At 44.9% G+C, this 21040-nt stretch overlaps 1 protein-coding gene across 11 annotated transcripts in view; it reads right to left on the minus strand.

The window, feature by feature from the left end:
- Nucleotides 1-279: 279 nt before the first annotated feature.
- Nucleotides 280-21040, minus strand: part of uvssa (UV-stimulated scaffold protein A) — a 124578-nt gene continuing 103817 nt past the window's right edge. For 4 of the 11 annotated variants that reach the window (XM_085938351.1, XM_085938334.1, XM_085938344.1 and 1 more), the window contains 2 exons: nt 8168-8342; nt 5302-8062 (listed from right to left, as the gene is read on the minus strand). In XM_085938351.1, coding sequence (XP_085794477.1) covers nt 8005-8062; nt 8168-8342 — 233 coding nt within the window. In that variant the 3' untranslated portion in view covers nt 5302-8004. The other 7 variants (XR_015069048.1, XR_015069031.1, XR_015069047.1 and 4 more) reach the window with 5 other exon arrangements.

A 21040-nucleotide genomic window follows, 5' to 3' on the forward strand; every position in this document is an offset into this window, starting at 1 on the left:
TTCCTCCGCAGGGTGTCCGGGCTCTTCCTTAGAGATAGGGTGAGAAGCTCGGTCATCCGGGAGAGACTCGGAGTAGAGCCGCTGCTCCTCCACGTTGAGAGGAGCCAGATGAGGTGGCTCGGGCATCTCATCAGGATGCCTCCTGGACGCCTCCCTGGGGAGGTGTTCCGGGCATGTCCCACCGGTAGGAGACCCCGGGGACGACCCAGGACGCGCTGGAGAGACTATGTCTCTCGGCTGGCCTGGGAACGCCTTGGGATCCCCCGGGACGAGCTGGATGAAGTGGCTGGGGAGAGGGAGGTCTGGGAGTCCCTCCTAAAGCTGCTGCCCCCGTGACCCGACCCCGTATAAGCGGAAGAAGATGGATGGATGGATTTAAATTTTTATTTTTCAAAACCTGTTTCATTTCCTGATCTAAATCACGTTCGAGTGTGTCACCTATGGTTGGCGTAGGTCGGTTTTATTGTTTAGGGATATAAACAGTAGGCCACTGGTGATGTGGTACACCTGTCCGTAGTCTATATTGTTCAGGACAAGATGGTGTCAAATCTATCAGTAAATAGCCATGTGGCTGGCTCCCTTGTAGCATCCTCAAAACACTCAAAACTTCCAGTTGGTGGGGCAAATCTGATTTGCCAGAACATTCACTTGTAATTTATCATGGGATTTTTTGAACAAAATCAAATCATTACTGTTTAAACTGATAGTACGGCTGAATTTCCCCTGGTGGAATACATTCTGTGTCAGAATTATAACGCTTCAATTTTTATGTGTATATTGGGTGAATATTCGAACCACTTCCGGATTATCCGAAGCCTGGAAGACGATGCCATCCAGAATCAACAGATGATGCTGTTGGGGCGGGAACATGTTGCTTCTCGTCATGAAAAGATTCAGGCAGTCCCTTTATAAATGTGATGTCTTTATTAAGGCTTTTGAGTTCATCGTACATCGGCTGATATGATGTATAAACCCAGACAATATTATCAGGTTTTTTTTCTCAAAACATGTTCAGGATTTCCCAATACATTTCTTACAAAAAATGTTTTGCCACAACCAGAAGGCCCTGCTACTAAAGATGAAAAGGGAAATTCTAATCTAGGGTGAAATTCAATCTGGTTAAAAGCCATATGTCACGCACGACACAATGTGAAGACGAGTTTACCTTTAGGTGTTTTGAAGGGTAAGACCAGTAAATACAAACCATGGGGTGGGTTGACTGTGGCGCTGATGAAACCGAAATACGACCTGGGGTCTTTAAAATCATTGTGGATAATCGTCGGATGCCCGATGGGGTAGAACCCTGTGCTATTTATGTAAGGGTATAATGATGTTAAATCAACATACAACACACGCTCGTTAGGTTCTGTTGTGTATCTTAAAACGAATGCGTATGTTCGACCTCCAAAGAGGGCCTGCCTCGGCTTGAGAGGTGTGGGGAATTTGGCTTTTTTCAGGAATTCCTTCATCTCTATGTTCACCTTTTTCATCTGCAACCACTCGTGCTCCCACATTATTAAAAGGTGCACATCCTGTTTAAGCTGTAGTTCCTGAATGTTCTTTTGGGTCCTATCAAACCTCTCCTGAAAGGGGCGCTTTGTTGTCGGGCATATTTTAGTGAGATCGTAGCATTCTGTGCAGCCATGGTGATAACAACCAAAATACTCGAACACTATTACACTCCCAATTTCAGTATATCCGTCTACAGTGTAGTTATCTATCTTGATCTCACCACAGCATATAGCTGTCTGAAGGTGTGATGGCTAGTGTTTGAGGGGTGAGGAAATTAGTGCGAAAAACATTCATGCACGCAGACGCAATTGTCACAGCGCTGAATGGATCTGTTCCAGTGGCTTCAAAAAACTAACCCCTGAATTTCTCACTCCCCTGCATTAATAAGTCAACGTCATGCTTACAGTAGACTATTGCCTCTTCAGCAATATCGAACACACCATTAGCTTCTTTGTCGTACCATTCATCAAACTTAACTTGTTGAGAGGGTGACATTTGATCGATACCGTAGTGTGCACGGTCAGGGTAACACCCTACATAGTTTAGATGTTCTAAAGACCTGAATTTGTGTGGAAAATAGCCCTTTGATTTACCTTCAAACCCGAGGGCCTTAGGCATCGCACTTAGAGGCATGGTCAGAAATGAGAAAGTCTATAAATCGAGATTTCATGTCTAAATCGACAAATGACAGAACTTTACTCCCTTGCATCAGAATATCAAGTTTGATACCGAGTTCAAGCATTCTCCTTATCAAAATGTATGAATCAAAACCTCTCGCATTATGTGCGACAAATGTCGTTTGTTTAAACCGGGGGTTTTCGAAAAAATGATTCAGTCATGATGAAACTAATCCTGAAACTAGCAGTGAAGCAAGCTCGGAAACAGGTCCGGAACGGTCATTTCAGCTTCATATTCCTTTTGACAAGTGGATGGAATTTATTCCGAAAAAGGCTGAGTACAAAGATAAGAACTGTCAAACCCAAAAAGGACAATATACAATTTTGAAGCCTGGCACCTGGACCCACATCATAAATGAACAAATCTGGAAAACGGTCAAAATTCCTTGCACATTTGTTTTTAAAAGAGCCAAGGTCTATCCATCGGTCTCAAATAATTATATTAAAATCAGAGGATACTGCAAGGAGTGTCATGGTCTTCTCAACATTAATTGTGGCCGAGAGCCAGAAATTAACAGCCCAATAGTATTAAGAACAGTGATGACTCCCTTCACACTGGTAACTCAAAGCGGTTTCTATCTGGACAGTTGCGTGAGCAGGTAGCCAAGGAACTTTGTGAGGGCAGGATGGAACCACATGTATGGCAAGCATCAAAGGCAAATAAACTGATGGACTTTGGAGACTCTGAGCCAAGCCACCTGCCAAATTTGGCCACCCTGCGCAAGGCAAAGCAAGAGAAAAATGATTTGGCATTAGGTGACAAAAATCCTATTTTCTCATTGCAGATGTTGAAATACAGTTCACCTCACAGTGACAGCATCAAAGACATTGGACTTGACAAGTTTTTCTGTCACTATTGGAGTCAAACACAAATGCATGTGTACAAGAGTTTAAAGAAATCTCACCCAATATTATGTGTTGATGCAACTGGCTCAATAGTTAAAAATCTGATGAGACCGAATGGCATGTCTGGCCATATTCAAGATTCAAGAATAATTTATTCGCCATGTTTGAGCGTGCCAAACAAGGAATTTGACTTTGTTACATCACAGTCTCTGTTCAACATTTATCTTCCTGTATCAGGGTGTTATGACAGGGCATACCAGCTCCAGTGTCCCAGTCGTGCAGATGCTGTCAGAGAAGCATGATGTTAATGCTATCACACAGTGGCTGAAGGAATGGATCCATGCTGGTGCATCTGTTCCTAAAGAAGCAGTGAGTGACTTTTCTCTGGCGATTCTTGGAGCTCTCGTCAAAGCTTTAACCCCTCATCCTGATCTGAAGAGCTACTTCAATGAGTGCTTTAACATTTCACATGGGAATCAACCTGGACATCTACCCCCATGTTTTGTCAGGGTAGATGTAGCACACTGTACTAAGATGATCTGCCGATGGAACTGCCTGAAAAACAAAAGACCTCGTGTTAAGGATTTCTTTGTCAGGTCAATAGCACAGCTTCTTAAGTCACAATGTTTGCAACATGCAAAAGAGCTTCTCAGTGCTATCACCATTGCGGCACTGAGTGAGACAGAGGGTAATGACAATTCTGGAGCCCCTATCCCATCAGAAAAGTCCAAGAAATACTTGAGAGCGCAAATCGCAGAAGAATTTGTCCCCATTTCAGATGAGGAAGTTGAGGGACAAGAATCAGGTGATGCATTAAATCAGCACATCCAGACTAATGTCCGACAGTGGGTGACAGAAATATGTGAGGAGAGCAGGTCACTTGCCATGGCTGATGGGGATCGAGACAACATCCACTTCCTCCCTGAGATTATTCCCCACATAACAAGACTTGGAAGTTACTTGCCACTCTTGACAGCAACAATGGTCCCTCTCTCTAAAAGCACCAGCATCACTGCAAGTTCCGCAGCTGTTGAAGCAGAGTTCAAAAACATAAAAAAAGGCCTTTTCAAGCATGAAAGCCTACCCATTCGTATGGACCTATTTGTTGCTCGTCATCTTTCCTTCATTGAGGGATACATGCGTATTTGCTCTGCAAAACAAAAAAGTGAAAAGGATGTGTGTGATGCCACGACTGTCAAAGAGCCTGACAATGTCTGCACTACTTCTCAAACTGAAGTAGTAAACAAAATCTCATCCTGGAGGGGAGCCAGATGCATCTACTGACAGTCTTCCAATGGATGACAATGCAGTTAAAAACTGGAGAGGTTTAGCGGTCCCACTGAAAAAAAGAAAGACAACTTCATATCTCTCTCCTTGTCCTGAATGGCTGCATATTGATACACAAGTGGGCTGGGAAAAAGTCAAGGTACCATTGTTGAAAAACGGGAACCAGCAACAGCCTGTTAAACTTCGCACATCAAAAGTGTCTGTGCTCAATACTTGTGCATTTGATCCTGTCTTTCAATGCTTATGTTGTTCTTTCTGTGAAAGTTTTTCATTTGAAAAGACTGTTCTGAACTATGACTTGGGAACCAATTCCTCCACCTGTTGAAAACCATCACAACACAGGGTGTGAACCCACAGGTATACTCACAGAGGGCAGAACTGCTGGGGGAAATATTCAAACCTGTCCTCCTGACCTCTGGTGCTCTCCAAATTGATGCACAATGCCACGTCTCCACTGTAATTGAGAGCGCAATGAGGAATATCCCAAGTGTTTATTTGATAAAACAATGCTCCTCACAGTACTGCAGTTTAAGCCAACAAGTAACAAGGCAAGTTTCACTTGTTTGTGCAAACATTGCTGTCCTGCAGACCTGTGGCATGGCTTATCTTCAGACTGCTGCTGAAGAGGGACTCAGGCTTCCTGACTCTCTCTGCCCCAGGCCAATTGAAAATCCTTCCCAGTGTCAGTCTTCATTCAAAACACAGGACAACAGTCCAGGCAAGGCTCTGTGTTCAGGTAAATGTTACTCACAGCTACAAACTGGGAGAGTTTGTGTGGATTGACACTGACCTTGGTAGCAGTTGCAAGGAAGTTGCCTTGCTTGAATTTTCCTCCAGTCTGGAGCTAAAAGAGAAGACTTTTACTTTGAGAGCAGTCATTGCCTTTGAACCAGGACTGACCCAGGATTCTCTTGGGCATTTTGTGGCATACTGCAGAAGGAGGACTGCATATGCCTGGGAGATCTATAATGACCTGGGAAGTGGAGTGAAAGCAGCATCAGTAAATACTAAGATCTTCCCACATGCTGTGTTCTACACAGTGTAGTGATGCCTTGTTTGAATTGTTGGAAAAAAAGTGTTGATAAGGTTCCCTTTGACAAGTCAAGTCAAGTTTATTTGTATAGCTCTAAATCACAAGCAGTCTCAAAGGGCTTCACATAGAAAAACAATTGACAATTATTCTCAAAGCATCCCCTGATCTTGACCTCCCAATAGGGCAAGGAAAAACCCTTACTTGACAAAGTTATTTTTTCACGTTTTCAAGTTTCTTTTTCTGGCTGTCATCAACTTCACATACATGTATTAATTGTTGCATTAATTAATGTTTTGCATTAATTAATGTTTTGGACATAGACTCACCAGGTAATTTAGGTTGCAGTGAACCTTTTTCACGTCAGATGTAATTGAAAAAAATAATCATATAGGCTTATTGATAACAAGGAAATTAATCAATGAGCACGATAAAAACATAATTACAGAAATATTCTCGTACTAAAAGCCATTTCACGCAGTGAAAGTTTTCTGTAAGCTAAAAAGAAAAGAAAAAAAGGCTAAGAACATATTTACCTTGTATTCACAACAAAATACGGTGACAAAAACAAAATTTATATCGCTATAAATTAAATGTGTAATAACTAAAAAAAACATAGAAGCACAAACGAAACTTTTTGCTGCACAAACCAGCATAAACAAAGCACAAACGAACGGTATCAATTTGGGTCCATTTGGAGGGAAATGAGGGGCTGGGTGACGTCATCGCTCTAAATTAAATGTGTAATCACTAAAAGACCATAGCAGCACAAACGAACATTTTTGCTGCACAAACCAGCACAAACGAACGGTACCATTTTGGGTCCATTTGAAGGGAAATGAGCGGCTGGGTGACGTCGTCGCTATAAATTAAATGTGTAATAACTAAAAAAAACATAGAAGCACAAACGAAACGTTTTGCAGCACAAACCAGCACAAACGAAGCACAAACGAACTGTACCATTTTGGGTTCCTTTTGAGCAGATGGGGGGCTGGGTGAACTCTGGATGACCTATAAAATAATCTTTTATAACTTAAAAATCGTTGCTGCACAAACGAAAATTTTTGCTGCACAAACGAAGCACAAACGAAACAGACTATTTTCCTTAAATTTTGCGTGGTGTGGGGGGCCAGCTTCACGCAGGTTACATAGGGCACTTCTTGTTGAAATAAGGTCACTTCCAGTGTATTTGGGACACTTCCGGTTTAATTTAGGGTACCTCTGGTTGATCTGAGGTCATTTCCGGATTAAAAAGGGCACTTTCGGTTCATTTCAGTCACGATCGGTTTGATTTGGGGCACAAACCAAGCACAAACGAACTGTACCACTTTGGGTCCATACGGAAGTAAATGGAGGGCTTGGTCACCTCTGGATGACCTATAAAATAATCTTTCATCATTAAAACAACGTTGCAGCACAAACAAAAATGTTTACGGCACAAACAAAACAGACTATTTTCCTTAAATTTTGCGCGGGGTGGGGGGGGCAGCTTCACGCAGGTGACCCTTCAGATATGAATGAAAGGCAGAATTTTTGTTTTTAGAGTTGTTCACAGCTGGCTGAGTGGCTTATATTTGGTTATTTTGTCATTTGAAAAATAAAGACAATTGTGACAATGACATTTGTTTTATAACAGTGTGTATTTGCATGAAATTTTTGTAGTTAAAAATATCAGAAAAAACTATTGGCCCCTGGGCCCCTTCACTTTATCAAATCTGGTCCTCCTTGCAAAAGGTTTGGACACCCCTGGTGTCGCCTTCACACTAATAATAAAGTGAATGGTGTAGAATAACATAAGTGTAAAGGACTTCGCCTTCACACTAATAATTGTAAAAAGGTTACTACTTTTCGCCTATCACGGGTTCTTTTTGGAACGTAAGCCCGGTGTAAAACGAGGGTTCACTGTATACATTTTAAATAGTGCAAATGTAATGAGTGGCCTTTAGCGCATTAAGTGTACCTGGTTTGGTAAAGTGCAGGAAGGATGGTAACAGAAGTGCATCAGCAGTGGTTATTTTTGGTTTATTTGTTTTTTGCTGTTGTTCAGCGCACTTATAGCTCTGGGGAAGAAGCTGTTCTCGAGGAGGTTTGTATGGGTTTTGTGAATTCTATCGTCGTCCCGAGGCCAATAGTTCGAAGATATGATGTTCGAGGAATGTTGGGTCCGCGGCAATGTTCGTCTCTCTGCTGAGGTCGTTGGTGTTGGCGCTATCTTCCAGAGAGGAGAGGGCAGCCTGTGATACTCTGAGCGGTCTTAATCACTCTGTGCATCGCTCTCCTGTTCGCGAGACCGTCATGCAGTACGCTAGGATGCTCTTGATGGTTGTTCGGTAGAAGGTCACCAGCAGCTGCTTCTCAAGATGGATTTTCCCGCGCACTTATTTTACTGGTTCTTTTATCACAAACAAGATATTTTAGGTAGCATTACCTGACATGTATCGGCTTGTACTTCCGCCTTCATCAGACTGATGAAAGCGGAAGTACAAGCCGAAACATGTCAGGTACTCTTGGAAAGTGGAGTTGCTTTTGAACTAAAACTGTTTTGTAAAATTAGTAGATAACCAACATTATGTAGTACAGTTATAGATAATACAATTAATGAAAAACAAATGAAAGTCAATTGAGCGCATAGTTGAACTGGTTGGAAAACATTTAATGTTTTTTGCTGTCAATTTTGGTCATCATCTGAGAAACACTGCGCACGGCACTCCTACAGGGAAAAAGTAGAGGTTGAAAAAATAAGTCAAAACAACAAGAAAAACAACCTGTGCTATAGAAACCAGGTTGAAGATATGAGAAAAAAAACAGTAAATACTTGTTGAATATCCGCTTCTCAAGCCGAGCTCGTGATGTGTTGGCGCAGTCCTTGAGATTGCTGAGGTTGGGGTATTTATTCTTCTTTCTTTTACCCGATTTATCCATTCCATCAGATCCTAGGTTTTGCCCTGTTTCAACTTCAATGTCTCGAACTAGATCTGCATCATGCCAGTCTACACGGTACAACACAGATAAGGCAGACAAAATAAAAATTCTATGTAGGTACATAACACTTTCAGGAATAATCTCAGTCGCATCTATTTTGACTTCCTATCATTGCAACGCTTTCTGGGTGTGACAAATAGGTTGGTAAATTTGTACCCAACCTGTCATCATCATCCACTCAGATGAGAAGCTATTTATGCAAAACCACTGAATGGTGCTGAAAAAGTCATTATTAAAAGGAGTTTGGGAGACCTCCAGGTTGGCGTAAAAAAAATGGTGGCTGCCAAGACTCGCTTTCGTCTCAGAGGAAGACGAGTCTGACTACAGAGATGAGCTTAACAGATTGACTGTGTAGTGTTCAGTTAACAACCTTCAACTGAACACCACATAAAACAAAATAAATCATCATAGACTTCAGGAAGGGCAGAGCGGAGCCGGCCCCACTTCACATCCACAGGGACTGTGTAGAAAGGGTCCACACCATGAGATTCCTGGGAGTGCAGTTATCCGAGGACCTCTCCTGGACTGTGGACACCTTGGCGGTGGTGAGAAAAGCCCAGCAGCGTCTCCACTTCCTGAGTGCTCAGGAGGAACAACCTGGAGGAGAGGCTGCTGGTGACCTTCTACAGAGCCATCATAGAGAGCATCCTGGCATAATACTTCACAGCGTGGTACTGCAGCTGACAGGAGGGTTCTAGAGGGTCATCTGCAGAGCCCAAAAGATCACAGGCTGCCCTCTTCCCAGTCTGGAGGACCTTGCCAACTCTCGCTACCTGACCAGAGCTAGTAACAGCACCAAGGACACTCACCACACCAGTAATCACCTGTCTGACCTGTTACCATCAGGCCGAAGGTACAGGTTACACAAAACAAGGACAAGCAGACTCAGTGATAGCTTCATCCCGAGAGCTATCAATGATAGCGTACAAAGACACATGAACTTGTCCCCTTAACACATAAATACACAAACACACGCACGCACACACGCACACACGCACACACACGCACACACGCACGCACGCACACACACACACACACACACACACACACACACACACACACACACACACACACACACACACACACACACACACACACACGTATAAGATAAAAATACGTAATAGAAAATGGAGAAAATAATGGAGTAAAAAATAGCCCCCAAACAGATCACAAAAGTATCTTTACAACACCTGGAGGGATAGATGGATGGATTATTCATAACGCAAGTGTGAATAGTGCACAGTAATTTCTGGCTCCATTTTAAAATACACCAAACCATTAGAACTAAAAATGCTGTCTCGCCTTCAATTTACATTGCACTTTAATTTATAAACATGTTGGGAATGCTGGTACAAGTTAAGGTTAATAAACATTGAATGTACTTTTAGGGTTGACAAATTATCTTGATCATGTTGGAATGTAGACTAGAATTATTAACTTTGTTTGAACCTTTTACCTTTCCTTGACTGAAAAGTTGTTAAAACTTTCCAAATGGTGTGGAAACATTCTTGCTTAGTTACCCATCTAAAATGCTCCACTAATTTCTGTTTCCACGACCTTGTAAAACAATGAGCTGGGACCCTCCGCACTGATTAACCAGTTACTGAGGTGACCACCAAACGTGTCCAATGTCACCCCCACCCTGCTTTCTCTCAATAAATACTCTCTTGCAAAAATCCAAAGTCAGACTTTGTTCGAACATCGCTGTAGGCACAGTGACGAACGACCTCTCCATTTGCAAGTGTTCAAAAGGCATACTGTCTCCCTTGTGGTTCTTGCAAATAAGTTGGAGTGAGCACCACTCTAACATGTAGTCATCTTTGTTTGTCATTATTTTTAATTGCACATACCTCAAATAATTCAGACTGATATATAGTGATGCTTATAAAAAGAGCAGCTGCTTGCTGTTGCGACACATTATACATGATCGGATTTGTTGATAGCAACTGCTATCGATGACATGTTGACTAGCAAAATAAGGTGAGTTATTGCATAGCCCACCACACTGCGTTAGTGCGCAACATTAAGTTATTTTATTCACATGACATGCATTAAATTGATAAAAAAAATGTCTAGCAGATATTGAGTAAAAATGCAATCACTCAACACTGCAAAAGCGCATGTGATTGCTTGTTGCTATCTGTTGCAATCTTGTACTGTAATCACCATCATCGCACTTGAAGAAATGGGGTCAAAGTACAAAAAGGTCCTGCCTAGCTACAAAAACAGATGCTCAAACCTCATTGAATAAAGTACATAAAGGCTATAACTAGAATTGCATTTTTTTCACCTCCGGAACATTGCTAAGATTCGTACGATCTTCTCGACCGGTGATGCGGAAATTATTATACATGCGTTTATTATGTCGCACCTGGACTATTGTAATGCATTATTCTCTGGTCTTCCTAAGTCCAGTATCAAAATTCTACAGTTAGTACAAAATGCTGCTGCAAGGCTGCTCTCACGGACAAGAACATTTGATCACATTACCCCAATATTAGCCAACTTACATTGGCTCCTGGTCCATTTAAGATGTGACCTCAAGGTTCTTCTATTAACCTATAAATCATTGCATGGCTTAGTGCCTTCATATCTCGTTGATCTAGTTGTTCCTGACGTTCCGTCTTATAACCTCCGCTCGCAAAACGCTAGTGTTTTAGTGACCCCGAGGGCCAAAAAAATGTCTGCAGGGTCTAGAGCATTTTTTTATTCGGGCTGCAGAGCTTTGGAATGCCCTACCAATGGATATTAGAACTGCTACCTCAGTAGAAACATTTAAGACACATTTAAAGACACATTTGTATGACATAAAGAACGAGGAATTTGATCGATGGATTTAATGATTTGGAGTGACACAGATGGTTTGATAATATTGTTGTAATATGATAGTTAATTGAAATATACTTTATATATCGTTATATGGGTCTGTGGAATAATTAGAAATGCAACTTACAACGTGTCCGACGTCAGCATATGCGGCGCATACGCGGCATTGTTTACATAAAGCACGATTGATGGATTTAATGAATTGGAGTGACACAGATGGTTTGATAAACGTGTTATTTATGTAATACTTACTTGAATAACTCTGAATGTTACGTCAGGCCCGTTCATGTTAGCATTCCGTATCGTTTAGCCTGTTGTTGCTGGTTCATGTCTGTTTTTGGTGTTTGATTTTGACAAATAAATTTGCCCCAAAAGTGTGACTTATACATGGTTTTTTTTCACTTTATTGTGCATTTTATGGCTGGTGCGATTTATATTCCGGAGCGATTTATAGTCCAAAAATTACAGTAAGTATTTAGGATTGTTTTTATTGAGATTAATAATTTGAGAGAAATAATTACTTTTTGCTAAGATAAGCGCATCTTTGTATTTCAGGAGGCTGTCACGCCATGCTTGATGGAAAACCTCAAGTTTGGTAAAACGCCATTTGCACTCATGCTTTCTACATAATTGCTGAAGCATACGTGTATCATCTGTGAACCACGAAGCAGGATTGCTATGGTGAGTTTTCAGATGTAGAAGTAGTACTCCAGAGTCAATGGCATTTAACAATGTCGCATTGAATTCATTTGTAAGATTATCAATAGAGCTGATATGCGGGAAATATGACAGTAACTCGGATAGTGCAGTCACAGTTACGGAGTAAATATTACGGAGATGCGGCGGGAAGATACGACCATAGGAATTTGATATTTAATATTCGGCAAACGTAATATTATCCGGAAAAGGCACCGTTCCATCAACGGCTAGCGTGCTATCGGGCGGTCCAGGGCATTGAAAAAGGTGGAAAATCGCGTGGAGGAGGTATGTGTCTACATCCGCGACGAATGGTGCCGGGACTCTGTAGTTGTGTGCGGACACTGCTCTCCACTGGCGGAGTTTGTGATCATTAAGTGCCGTCCTTTTCACCTACCAAGGGAGTTTACTGCGGTTCTGTTTGTCGCGGTCTACATCCCGCCTTCCAACGTTGGAGGTGATAGGATCACGGCCCAAGTGAACTGTATCAGGCTGTCAGTGATCAGCAGACGGCGCACCCTGACGGTTTCATCATTTTCGCTGGTGATTTTAATCATGGTGACCTTCACCAGCATGTTAATTTTCCAACTCGTGGTGACAGCTTCCTGGACCTGGTCTACACTGCACAAAAAGGAGCTTTCAAGGCCACCCCTCTCCCCCGCATCGGACTTTCTGACCACGTCACCGTTCTGCTTACGCCCGCGTACAGACAAACAGTGAGAACTTCCAGGCCGGTTCGCAAGCGAGTTAGTGTGGCCTGAGGGGGCCTCTGATGCTCTTCGAGACTGCTTTGGCACTACGGACCGGGAAATGTTTAAGCGGGCGGCCACATGCAACGATCGGACGGACATTGAGGAGTATGCTGACTCTGTGACCTCGTACGTCGCAAAGTGCGTTGATGATGTGACCCTCACTAAGTACGTCGTCGCTCGGGCTAACTGGAAGCCATGGCTGACAGGCGCTGTCCTCGGGCTGCTGAGGGCCAGAGACAAAGCCTACAAGGCTGGGGATGTAGCGGGCGTGAGATCAGCCAGGGCGAAGTTGTCCCGGGGCATCAAGGACGCAAAAAAGGCGTTCTCTTCCAAGATCACTGCCCACTTCAAGGACAGCAGGGATGCTCGGGGCCTGTGGCGAGGCATACAGACCATCACGGACTACAAGCCTGCGCCGCGGATCTGTGAGGGCGACGTCCCTCTGCTCAACGAACTGAACCGCTTCTTTGCTCGCTTCGACGCTCAGAACGACACTTGCCCGCTGAAGACCCCGTCCCCTCCGGGCGAGCAGCCCCTGTGCCTCTCTGCCGTTAGCATGAGGAGGGCGCTTGCTGCTATCAACACCCGTAAGGCGGCGGGCCCGGACAACATCCCGGGACGGGTGCTGAAGGACTGCGCTGAGGAGCTGATGGATGTCTTCACGGACATCTTTAACATTTCCCTGCAGGAGGCCATCGTCCCGTCATGCTTCATGGCTGCCACCATCATACCTGTGCCGAAAAATCCTGCTTCTTCCTGCTTCACTACCGCCCTGTGGCACTGACCCCCATCGTCATGAAGTGCTTTGAGCGACTTGTCTTGGTGCACGTCAGATCTGTTCTTCCCCCCACCGTTGACCCCTTCCAGTTTGCCTTCCAACCCAATCGGTCCTCTGAGGATGCCATCTGCTCTGCCCACCACTCTGCCCTGACCCACCTGGAGAACAGGGACTCTTATGTGAGATTGCTGTTTGTGGACTTCAGTTCTGCATTCAACACCATTGTTCCACAGCGTCTCATTTGCAAGCTCGACAAGCTGGGCCTCAGTACCTCCCTTTACAACTGGCTACTGGACTTCCTCAAGTAGTCCGTGTGGGCGACAATGTCTCCGGCAGCATCACGCTGAGCACGAGGGGCCCTCAAGGCTGCGTGCTCAGTCCGCTGCTCTTCACCCTGCTGGCGCATGACTGCACTGCGACCTACAGCAGCAACCGCATGCTGAAATATGCCGACGACACGATTGTGGTGGGTCTGATCACCGGTGGCGACGAGACTCACTACAGATCGGAGGTCGACCTTTTGGCCGCATGGTGCAGGGACAACAACCTTCTGCTGAACGTCAACAAGACCAAGGAGATTATCATCGACTTCCGGAAGGGTCACACCCACCACCTGCCGCTGACCGTCGACGGTGCTGTGGTGGAGAGAGTGAGCAGCACCAGATTCCTGGGGGTGCACATCAGTGAGGACCTCTCCTGGACCACCAACGCTGCGTCGCTGGCGAAGAAAGCTCAGCGTCGCCTGTACTTTCTGCGGAAACTCAGGCAAGCAAGTGCTCCTCCCGCCATCATGACCACATTCTACCGTGGCACCATTGAGAGCGTCCTCTCCAGTTGTATCGCTGTGTGGGGTGGTGGCTGCTCTGACTACAACATGAAGGCCCTGCAGCGTATAGTGAACACTGCAAGTAAAATCATCGGGGCTCCACTCCCCTCCCTGAAGGACGTTTACGCCTCCCGTCTCACCCGCAAAGCGGCCGCGATTGTGTGTGATGTGAGTCACCCCGCTCACTCTTTGTTTGTACTTCTGCCCTCTAGGAAGAGGTACAAATGCCTGCGCTCCCGCACCACTATACTCAGAAACAGCTTCGTACTCCAAGCTGTCCGGATCTTGAATTCCTTCCCCCCTCCGCTGCATGACGTCCTGTTCCTTTGCGCTATGATCTGGCCGTCTGCTATTAGCACGCTTGCTCCAGTTTGCTGCTCTTATTTGTCTATTTATTTATTTATTGTTTATTTATTTGGGTTATTTGCTTATTACTTATTCGTTGCTCTTGTCTGTTCGTTTTTACTCTTTGTGCTATTTGATTGTGAGTGTTGTGTACTGTGTCTAGTCACCGTGGGACGGTGGAAAACGTAATTTCGATCTCTTTGTGTGCCTTGACGTGAAGAAATTGACAATAAAGCGGACTTTGACTTTTTAGACCGGTCAGGGTGGAGTGATTGGACTTGTCTACTACCTCAGTAGAAAATGTGTCAATGTATACTGTAGCACTATTCAAACTGTAACGCTCTAGTCTACACAAAGAGCTATGTGCATGCTGGGAATCTAGCCTAGCGCTAGTTAACTTTAACTTAACAGACTCCAAACCCATCCTAACAGCTGGCCTAGTCACCAATGACCCGGCCTGGTCTAAAGTGACATGTGTCATGAATGGCTCAAAAAGAAGTCTATATTCCTTGAAAGAGTGAAGGCACCTTCACGGTTAGGATGAAGGCCGTCCTTCCTCAGCAGGTCGGGACGGCCCCAGAGGAAGGACCAGTTATCTATAAAATACAGTCCCTGCTTCTTACAGAAACCAGCCATCCAACGATTAAGGGAGACTAATCTACTAAACCTCTCATCAGTGCCTCTCCCAGGTTGGGGGCCAGAGACAAATATTCGATGTTGACTCATCTTTCTGGCGAGAACACAAGTCCTCGCTATGTTTTTCTTTGTGATCTCTGATTGCCTCACCCTGACATCATTGGTGCCGACGTGTATCACTATGTCAGAGTAGCTACTGTTGTAGGAATTACGCTGTTGACTAGGCCTATTGTGAGTCAGCTCCCTAAGATTAGCTTCTATGTCGGGTGCTCTGCCCCCAGGAATACACATTACCGTGGCTGGATTTTTAAAGTCAAAGTCAGTTTTATTGTCAATGTCTTCACGTTAAGACACACAAAGGGATTAAAATTACGTTTCCCACCATCCCACGGTGACTAGACACATTACACAACACATACAAGCAAATAGCACAAAGAGTAAAAACGAATAGACAAGAGCGATGAATAAGTAATAAGCAAATAACCCAAATAACCCAAACAACCCAAATAAATAAATAAATAAATAAATAAATAAATAAATAAATAAATAAATGGTGTTTAAAAAGTCATGGTAAGCGTAATATTTCAGGTAATGGAGTCACCTATGACCAAGGTGTGAGGGCCAATTGACCGAGATGACTTTGGACGGCTATGCGTCTTATCTGGCTCATCGCGATTAGCAAGCTGCTTGGGGCTAATGCTAACTGCGCTAGCGGGCTGACTACAGCCCGCATCTGCATCCGCCACATCTACAGTTATCACACTATTCTGCTCTAGCTGGCGGACACGTCCCTCTAGCAGGGACAACCTCTCTATGAGAAGGGTGCAGTTGATGTACGAAGCTGTAGACTACAAACCTCTGGATCCACAGCCATACTTACATGTCCAATGATCGACGGTAGACAGTAGACCAGGGGTGTCCAAACTTTTTGCAAAGAGGGCCAGATTTGGTGAGGTGAAAATGTGTGAGGGCCGACCATTCAGTCTGATATTCCTCACATGAAACACAAATAAATCTAAACAAATCTCCTCTGGCCACCAACTGTCTCTTAATGTCTGCTGAAACAACTTCAATTCTCCGTGCCACAGTGTTACGAGCCAGGCAAACATTGGCAAACTCTTGCTTCTTCTCAGGGCAGATTTTCTCCACCATTGTCATCACACAGTCTTTGATAAATTCTCCATCAGTAAAAGGTTTGCAGTGCTTAGCAATCAGCGTTGCCACCTCGTAACTCACCTTTGTGGCATTTTCATTTGACTCTCCGGCTCTTGTGAAAAATCGCTGCTGTGAAGTTAAACCAGCTTCCAGTTGCTTCAATTTTTCGCTGCGTTCGTTCCCCGTTAGCTTGTCGTACATGTCGGCATGTTTTGACTGGTAGTGTCTCTTGATATTGTATTCTTTAAAAACAGACACAGTCTCTTGGCAAATTAGGCAGACACAGTTGTTCCGTAATTTAGTGAAAAAATAGTCCAATTTCCACTTGTCCTGGAAGCGCCGGCTCTCCCTGTCAACTTTGCGTTTTTTATTTTCAGTCGCCATTTTAAAAATTGGCCGGAAAGGGTCACACAGGGTTCACCCAGCCGGTTCGCGCGTACCCTTTTTACAACGGGTTTATTTCCGCATTTGACTTGCGCATGCTCCACATAGCAGGACAGCTGGAGTCATGTTCTCGCTGTGAAATCACGCCGGGTCGCGCGAGATTACATTTCTGCGGCATAAATATAAAATAGCTTTGGTACGTGTGTATTAAAGCGCTGGTCAACAATGGCGGCGGGCCACATACTAAAGATTTTATCACAGAGGCTGCGGGCCTGATGAAATTTGACCACGGGCCGCAATTGGCCCGCGGGCCGGACTTTGGACATGCCTGCAGTAGACAAACAGCCACGAAGCCTCCGTCGAGAGCCGAACAGTGGCGTGGTCGAAGTGGCAGAGATCGACGGTCCGCAACTTTCGACAAAAGTAAACTCCCAAAAGTGGAATAAAAAAACGTAAAAAGCAAGGAAAAACTCAAACCCCACCACCAGATAGGTAATGGGAAATGTGACTGCATCTCAACCAAAACCACCATTTTTTTGACCCGACACGTGGTTTCATGCGGCGACAAGTGAGTGAATCAGAGTGGAGTAAAAAACGTAAAAAGCAAGGGAAAACTAGAAAAGAATATACAAATGTAGGAATGTAGATAGTTTATCTAGTGACGCTGCGGCGCTCTACGTGGCAAAAGAATCGGACATAGGAAAGAGTCGGGATGGCATATACGTACGTAGTATACAAGTTTCCACATAATATATACGTCTTACTATATATTTTTAATTGGTAAACAGTGAGACTGCATCACTTACCAAATACTGAATAGAAGGCTGTCGAGTTACATGGTGGATAGGATGGTAAAATATGGTGCGTGTGTGTATTGGATTTGGCCCAGACGAATTGGCTAAGATGAAATTCCAAATTTCAAAGCTTGCCATGGAAGACCTGAAGAAGGAGGCCTGACTTACTTAGAAATTAGTTCTTCAAAATTAACTATTGTTAAATTGGAAAAGAGGAATTTGTTGGTTAAACCAGTAAACCTCCATTCCCGTTTCAAATTTCACCAGAAGATGGTGCCAAAGTCAGATTGACCTAACAGTAAATTAATAGTTTAAAAAGTCATCGATTAGATGAAGACTTGTTCTGAAGCACAGCCACACACAATTTTGGATTATGTTCTTTTGCTATAATATACTTTGAAACTGCTTGAATATTTTAATTTGCTAACTAGGGAAGCCCATGCTCATCGTTAGGTAATGAGAATGAGACGTGTTAATCACAGTTAGAGTAAGATGCAATGTACTTTATTTTATTCTGCTTTGCAATATTGTATAGTTAGTAGCAACTCGAGCAGCATTATAGCACCGAAGTTTCATTGACACATGAATGTATTAAGAGTTGAGTAAGGACAAGGGGTTGACAGTGATACCGTGGGTGGAAGACTGCAATCCCACGCTTGAGCTTGACCTAGAGGTCACCAGCTTGTCAAAATACGTTTTGAAGCTGCTTGAGTGTTGTAACCTGCTAACTAAGAGAATCCACGATCATAGTTATGATTATGTGTGAAATTGATTATTGTGAAAGTATGTGTTATTATTGTCACGATGTTTAATCAGTATCAAACATGTAATATCGATGTTCCATTTACACGTGAATGTATAAATGTGAGTGAAGACAAGGAGGCGGAAAGGGTTAATGGTGATACTAAGTGGTGGAAGACTGATATCCCACACACGAGTGTGACCTCGGTCACGTTCATCCAGTTGAAGCCTAAACAAAATGCTGTTTGACGGAACACAAGTCAGAGAAAAAACATTTGGAAATGTCACATTGACGGACAGTTGACAACATTTGGAAGTGGGAAACAAGATGAAGCATCCCTGAGAAAATTGTTACTTCCGTGAGAACATGGTCACCTCATCTGGTTGAATCCGGTTGAGACTGGCCGAGATGCAGGTGCAGTCTATTCTGGAAGCATTTGGGTCATCTGAGGCCAATGTATGACGTCAAGAAAAAAACTGGCACGTGACCAAGCAGGCATAGTACCCATGAACTGAACTGGTATAAAAGGTTCGTTCGGACAAAGAACACTCTTCACATTAGGGGTTTGTCAGTGCAGGGTACTGCCGTGGGTCGAGAACACCGATTAGACAAAGATAGATTTCATTCTTTCTGAGATTAACCCAAGATCCATTAAAATGAATTTATACTATCTTCAAATTAGACTTAGTCAAATTTTAAGCTTAAAAACAGGCTAGGAGATGCGGACCTCGGGGCAGGAGAGAGGAGCCATTTTTAGGCCAGCCTGTTCTTTTAAACAGAATTCAGATTTTGGAACAAGGAGAACTGATCACTCGACTTTTCCACCAAACAGCATTTTTGACCTCTAGCCTATATCGAGAGAACTTCGAGACTGAATACTTTTTGCTCTATTGAGAATGGTGAGTGAAAATTGTTAGTTGTTGGAACAATTGAAGCTTGTAATTGTCTTTCTTGCGTATTCATTAAATTTCTACTTTATAATCATTTAATTTTGATTAATGATTATTTTGACGTTTTATGCTTTAAATCTCTTGTTTCTCTATCTTCCCAGATAGAGAGGAGCCCGAGCTGGTGTGTGAGGCAGAAAAGTTCCGACTAGACATAGTCGGACTTGCCTCCACACATAGTTTGGGCTTTGGTAAAAGCCCTCTCGAGAAGGGCTGGACTCTCTTCCACTCTGGAGTTGCCCACGGTGAGAGGCGTCGAGCAGGTGTTGGCATGCTTATTGCCCCCCGGCTGGGCGCCTGCACATTGGGGTTCACCCCGGTGAGCGAGAAGGTAGCCTCCCTCCGCCTTCGGGTGGGGGGACGGGTCCTGACTGTTGTTTGTGTCTATGCACCGAACGGCAGCTCAGAGTACCCACCCTTCTTAGAGTCCCTGGAGGAAGTGCTGGAGAGCGCTCCTTCTGGGGACTCCATCGTTCTACTGGGTGACTTCAATGCTCACGTGGGCAATGACAGTAAGACCTAGAAGGGCGTGATTGGGACGAACGCCCCCCCCCCGATCTGAACCCGAGCGGTGTTCTATTATTGGACTTCTGTGCTCGACACGGATTTTCTATAATGAACACCATGTTCAAGCATAAGGGTGTCCATGTGTGCACTTGGCACCAGGACACCCTAGGCCGCAGTTCGTTGATCGACTTTGTAGTCGTAACATCGGATTTGCGGCCGCATGTTTTGGACACTCGGGTGAAGAGAGGGGCGGAGCTGTCAACTGATCATCACCTGGTGGTGGGTTGGCTCCGATGGTGGGGGAAGATGCCGGTCCGACCTGGCAGACCCAAACGCTCTGTGAGGGTCTGCTGGGAACGTCTGGCAGAATCCCCTGTCAGGAAGAGCTTCACCTCCGGCAGAGCTTTTCCCACGTCCCGGGTGAGGCCGGGGACATTGAGTCCGAGTGGACCATGTTCCGCGCCTCCATTGTTGACGCAGCCGACCGGAGCTGTGGCCGTAAGGTTGTCCCCGAACCCGCTGGTGGACACCGGTGGTAAGGGATGCCGTCAAGCTGAAGAAGGAGTCCTATAGGGCCGTTTTGGCCTGCGGGACTCCGAAGGCAGCTGACAGGTACCGGATGGCCAAGCGGAACGCGGCTTCGGCGGTTGCTGAGGCAAAAACCTGGGCGTGGGAGGAGTTTGGCGAGGCCATGGAGAATGACTTCTGGACGGCTTCGAGGAAATTCTGGTCCACCATCCGGCGTCTCAGGAAGGGGAAGCAGTGCACAGTCAACACTGTTTACAGTGGAGATGGTGTGCTGCTGACCTCGACTCGGGATGTCGTGAGTCGGTGGGGGGAATACTTCGAAGACCTCCTCAACTTCATCGACACGCCTTCCATTGTGGAAGCAGGGCCTGAAGACTCTGAGGCGGACTCTCCAATCTCGGAGGTCGAAGTCACTGAGGTAGTTAAAACACTCCTTGGTGGCAAAGCCGCGGGGGTGGATGAGATCCACCCGGAGTTCTTAAAGGCTCTGGATGTTATGGGGCTGTCATGGCTGACACGCCTCTACAGCATTGCGTGGACATCGGGGACGGTGCCTCTGGATTGGCAGACTGGGGTGGTGGTTCCCCTCTTTAAGAAGGGGGACCGGAGGGTGTGTTCCAATTACAGGGGAATCACACTCCTCAGCCTCCCTGGTAAGGTCTATTCAGGGGTGCTGGAGAGGAGGATCCGTAGGGAGGTCGAGCCTCGGATTCAGGAGGAGCAGTGTGGCTTTCGTCCTGGCCGTGGAACAGTGGACCAGCTCTACACCCTCGGCAGGATCCTCGAGGGT

This window comes from Syngnathus leptorhynchus, chromosome 2, assembly GCF_054491065.1.
Source record: "Syngnathus leptorhynchus isolate UIUO chromosome 2, UIUO_Slep, whole genome shotgun sequence".
In the NCBI taxonomy this organism is placed as follows: Eukaryota; Metazoa; Chordata; class Actinopteri; order Syngnathiformes; family Syngnathidae; genus Syngnathus; species Syngnathus leptorhynchus.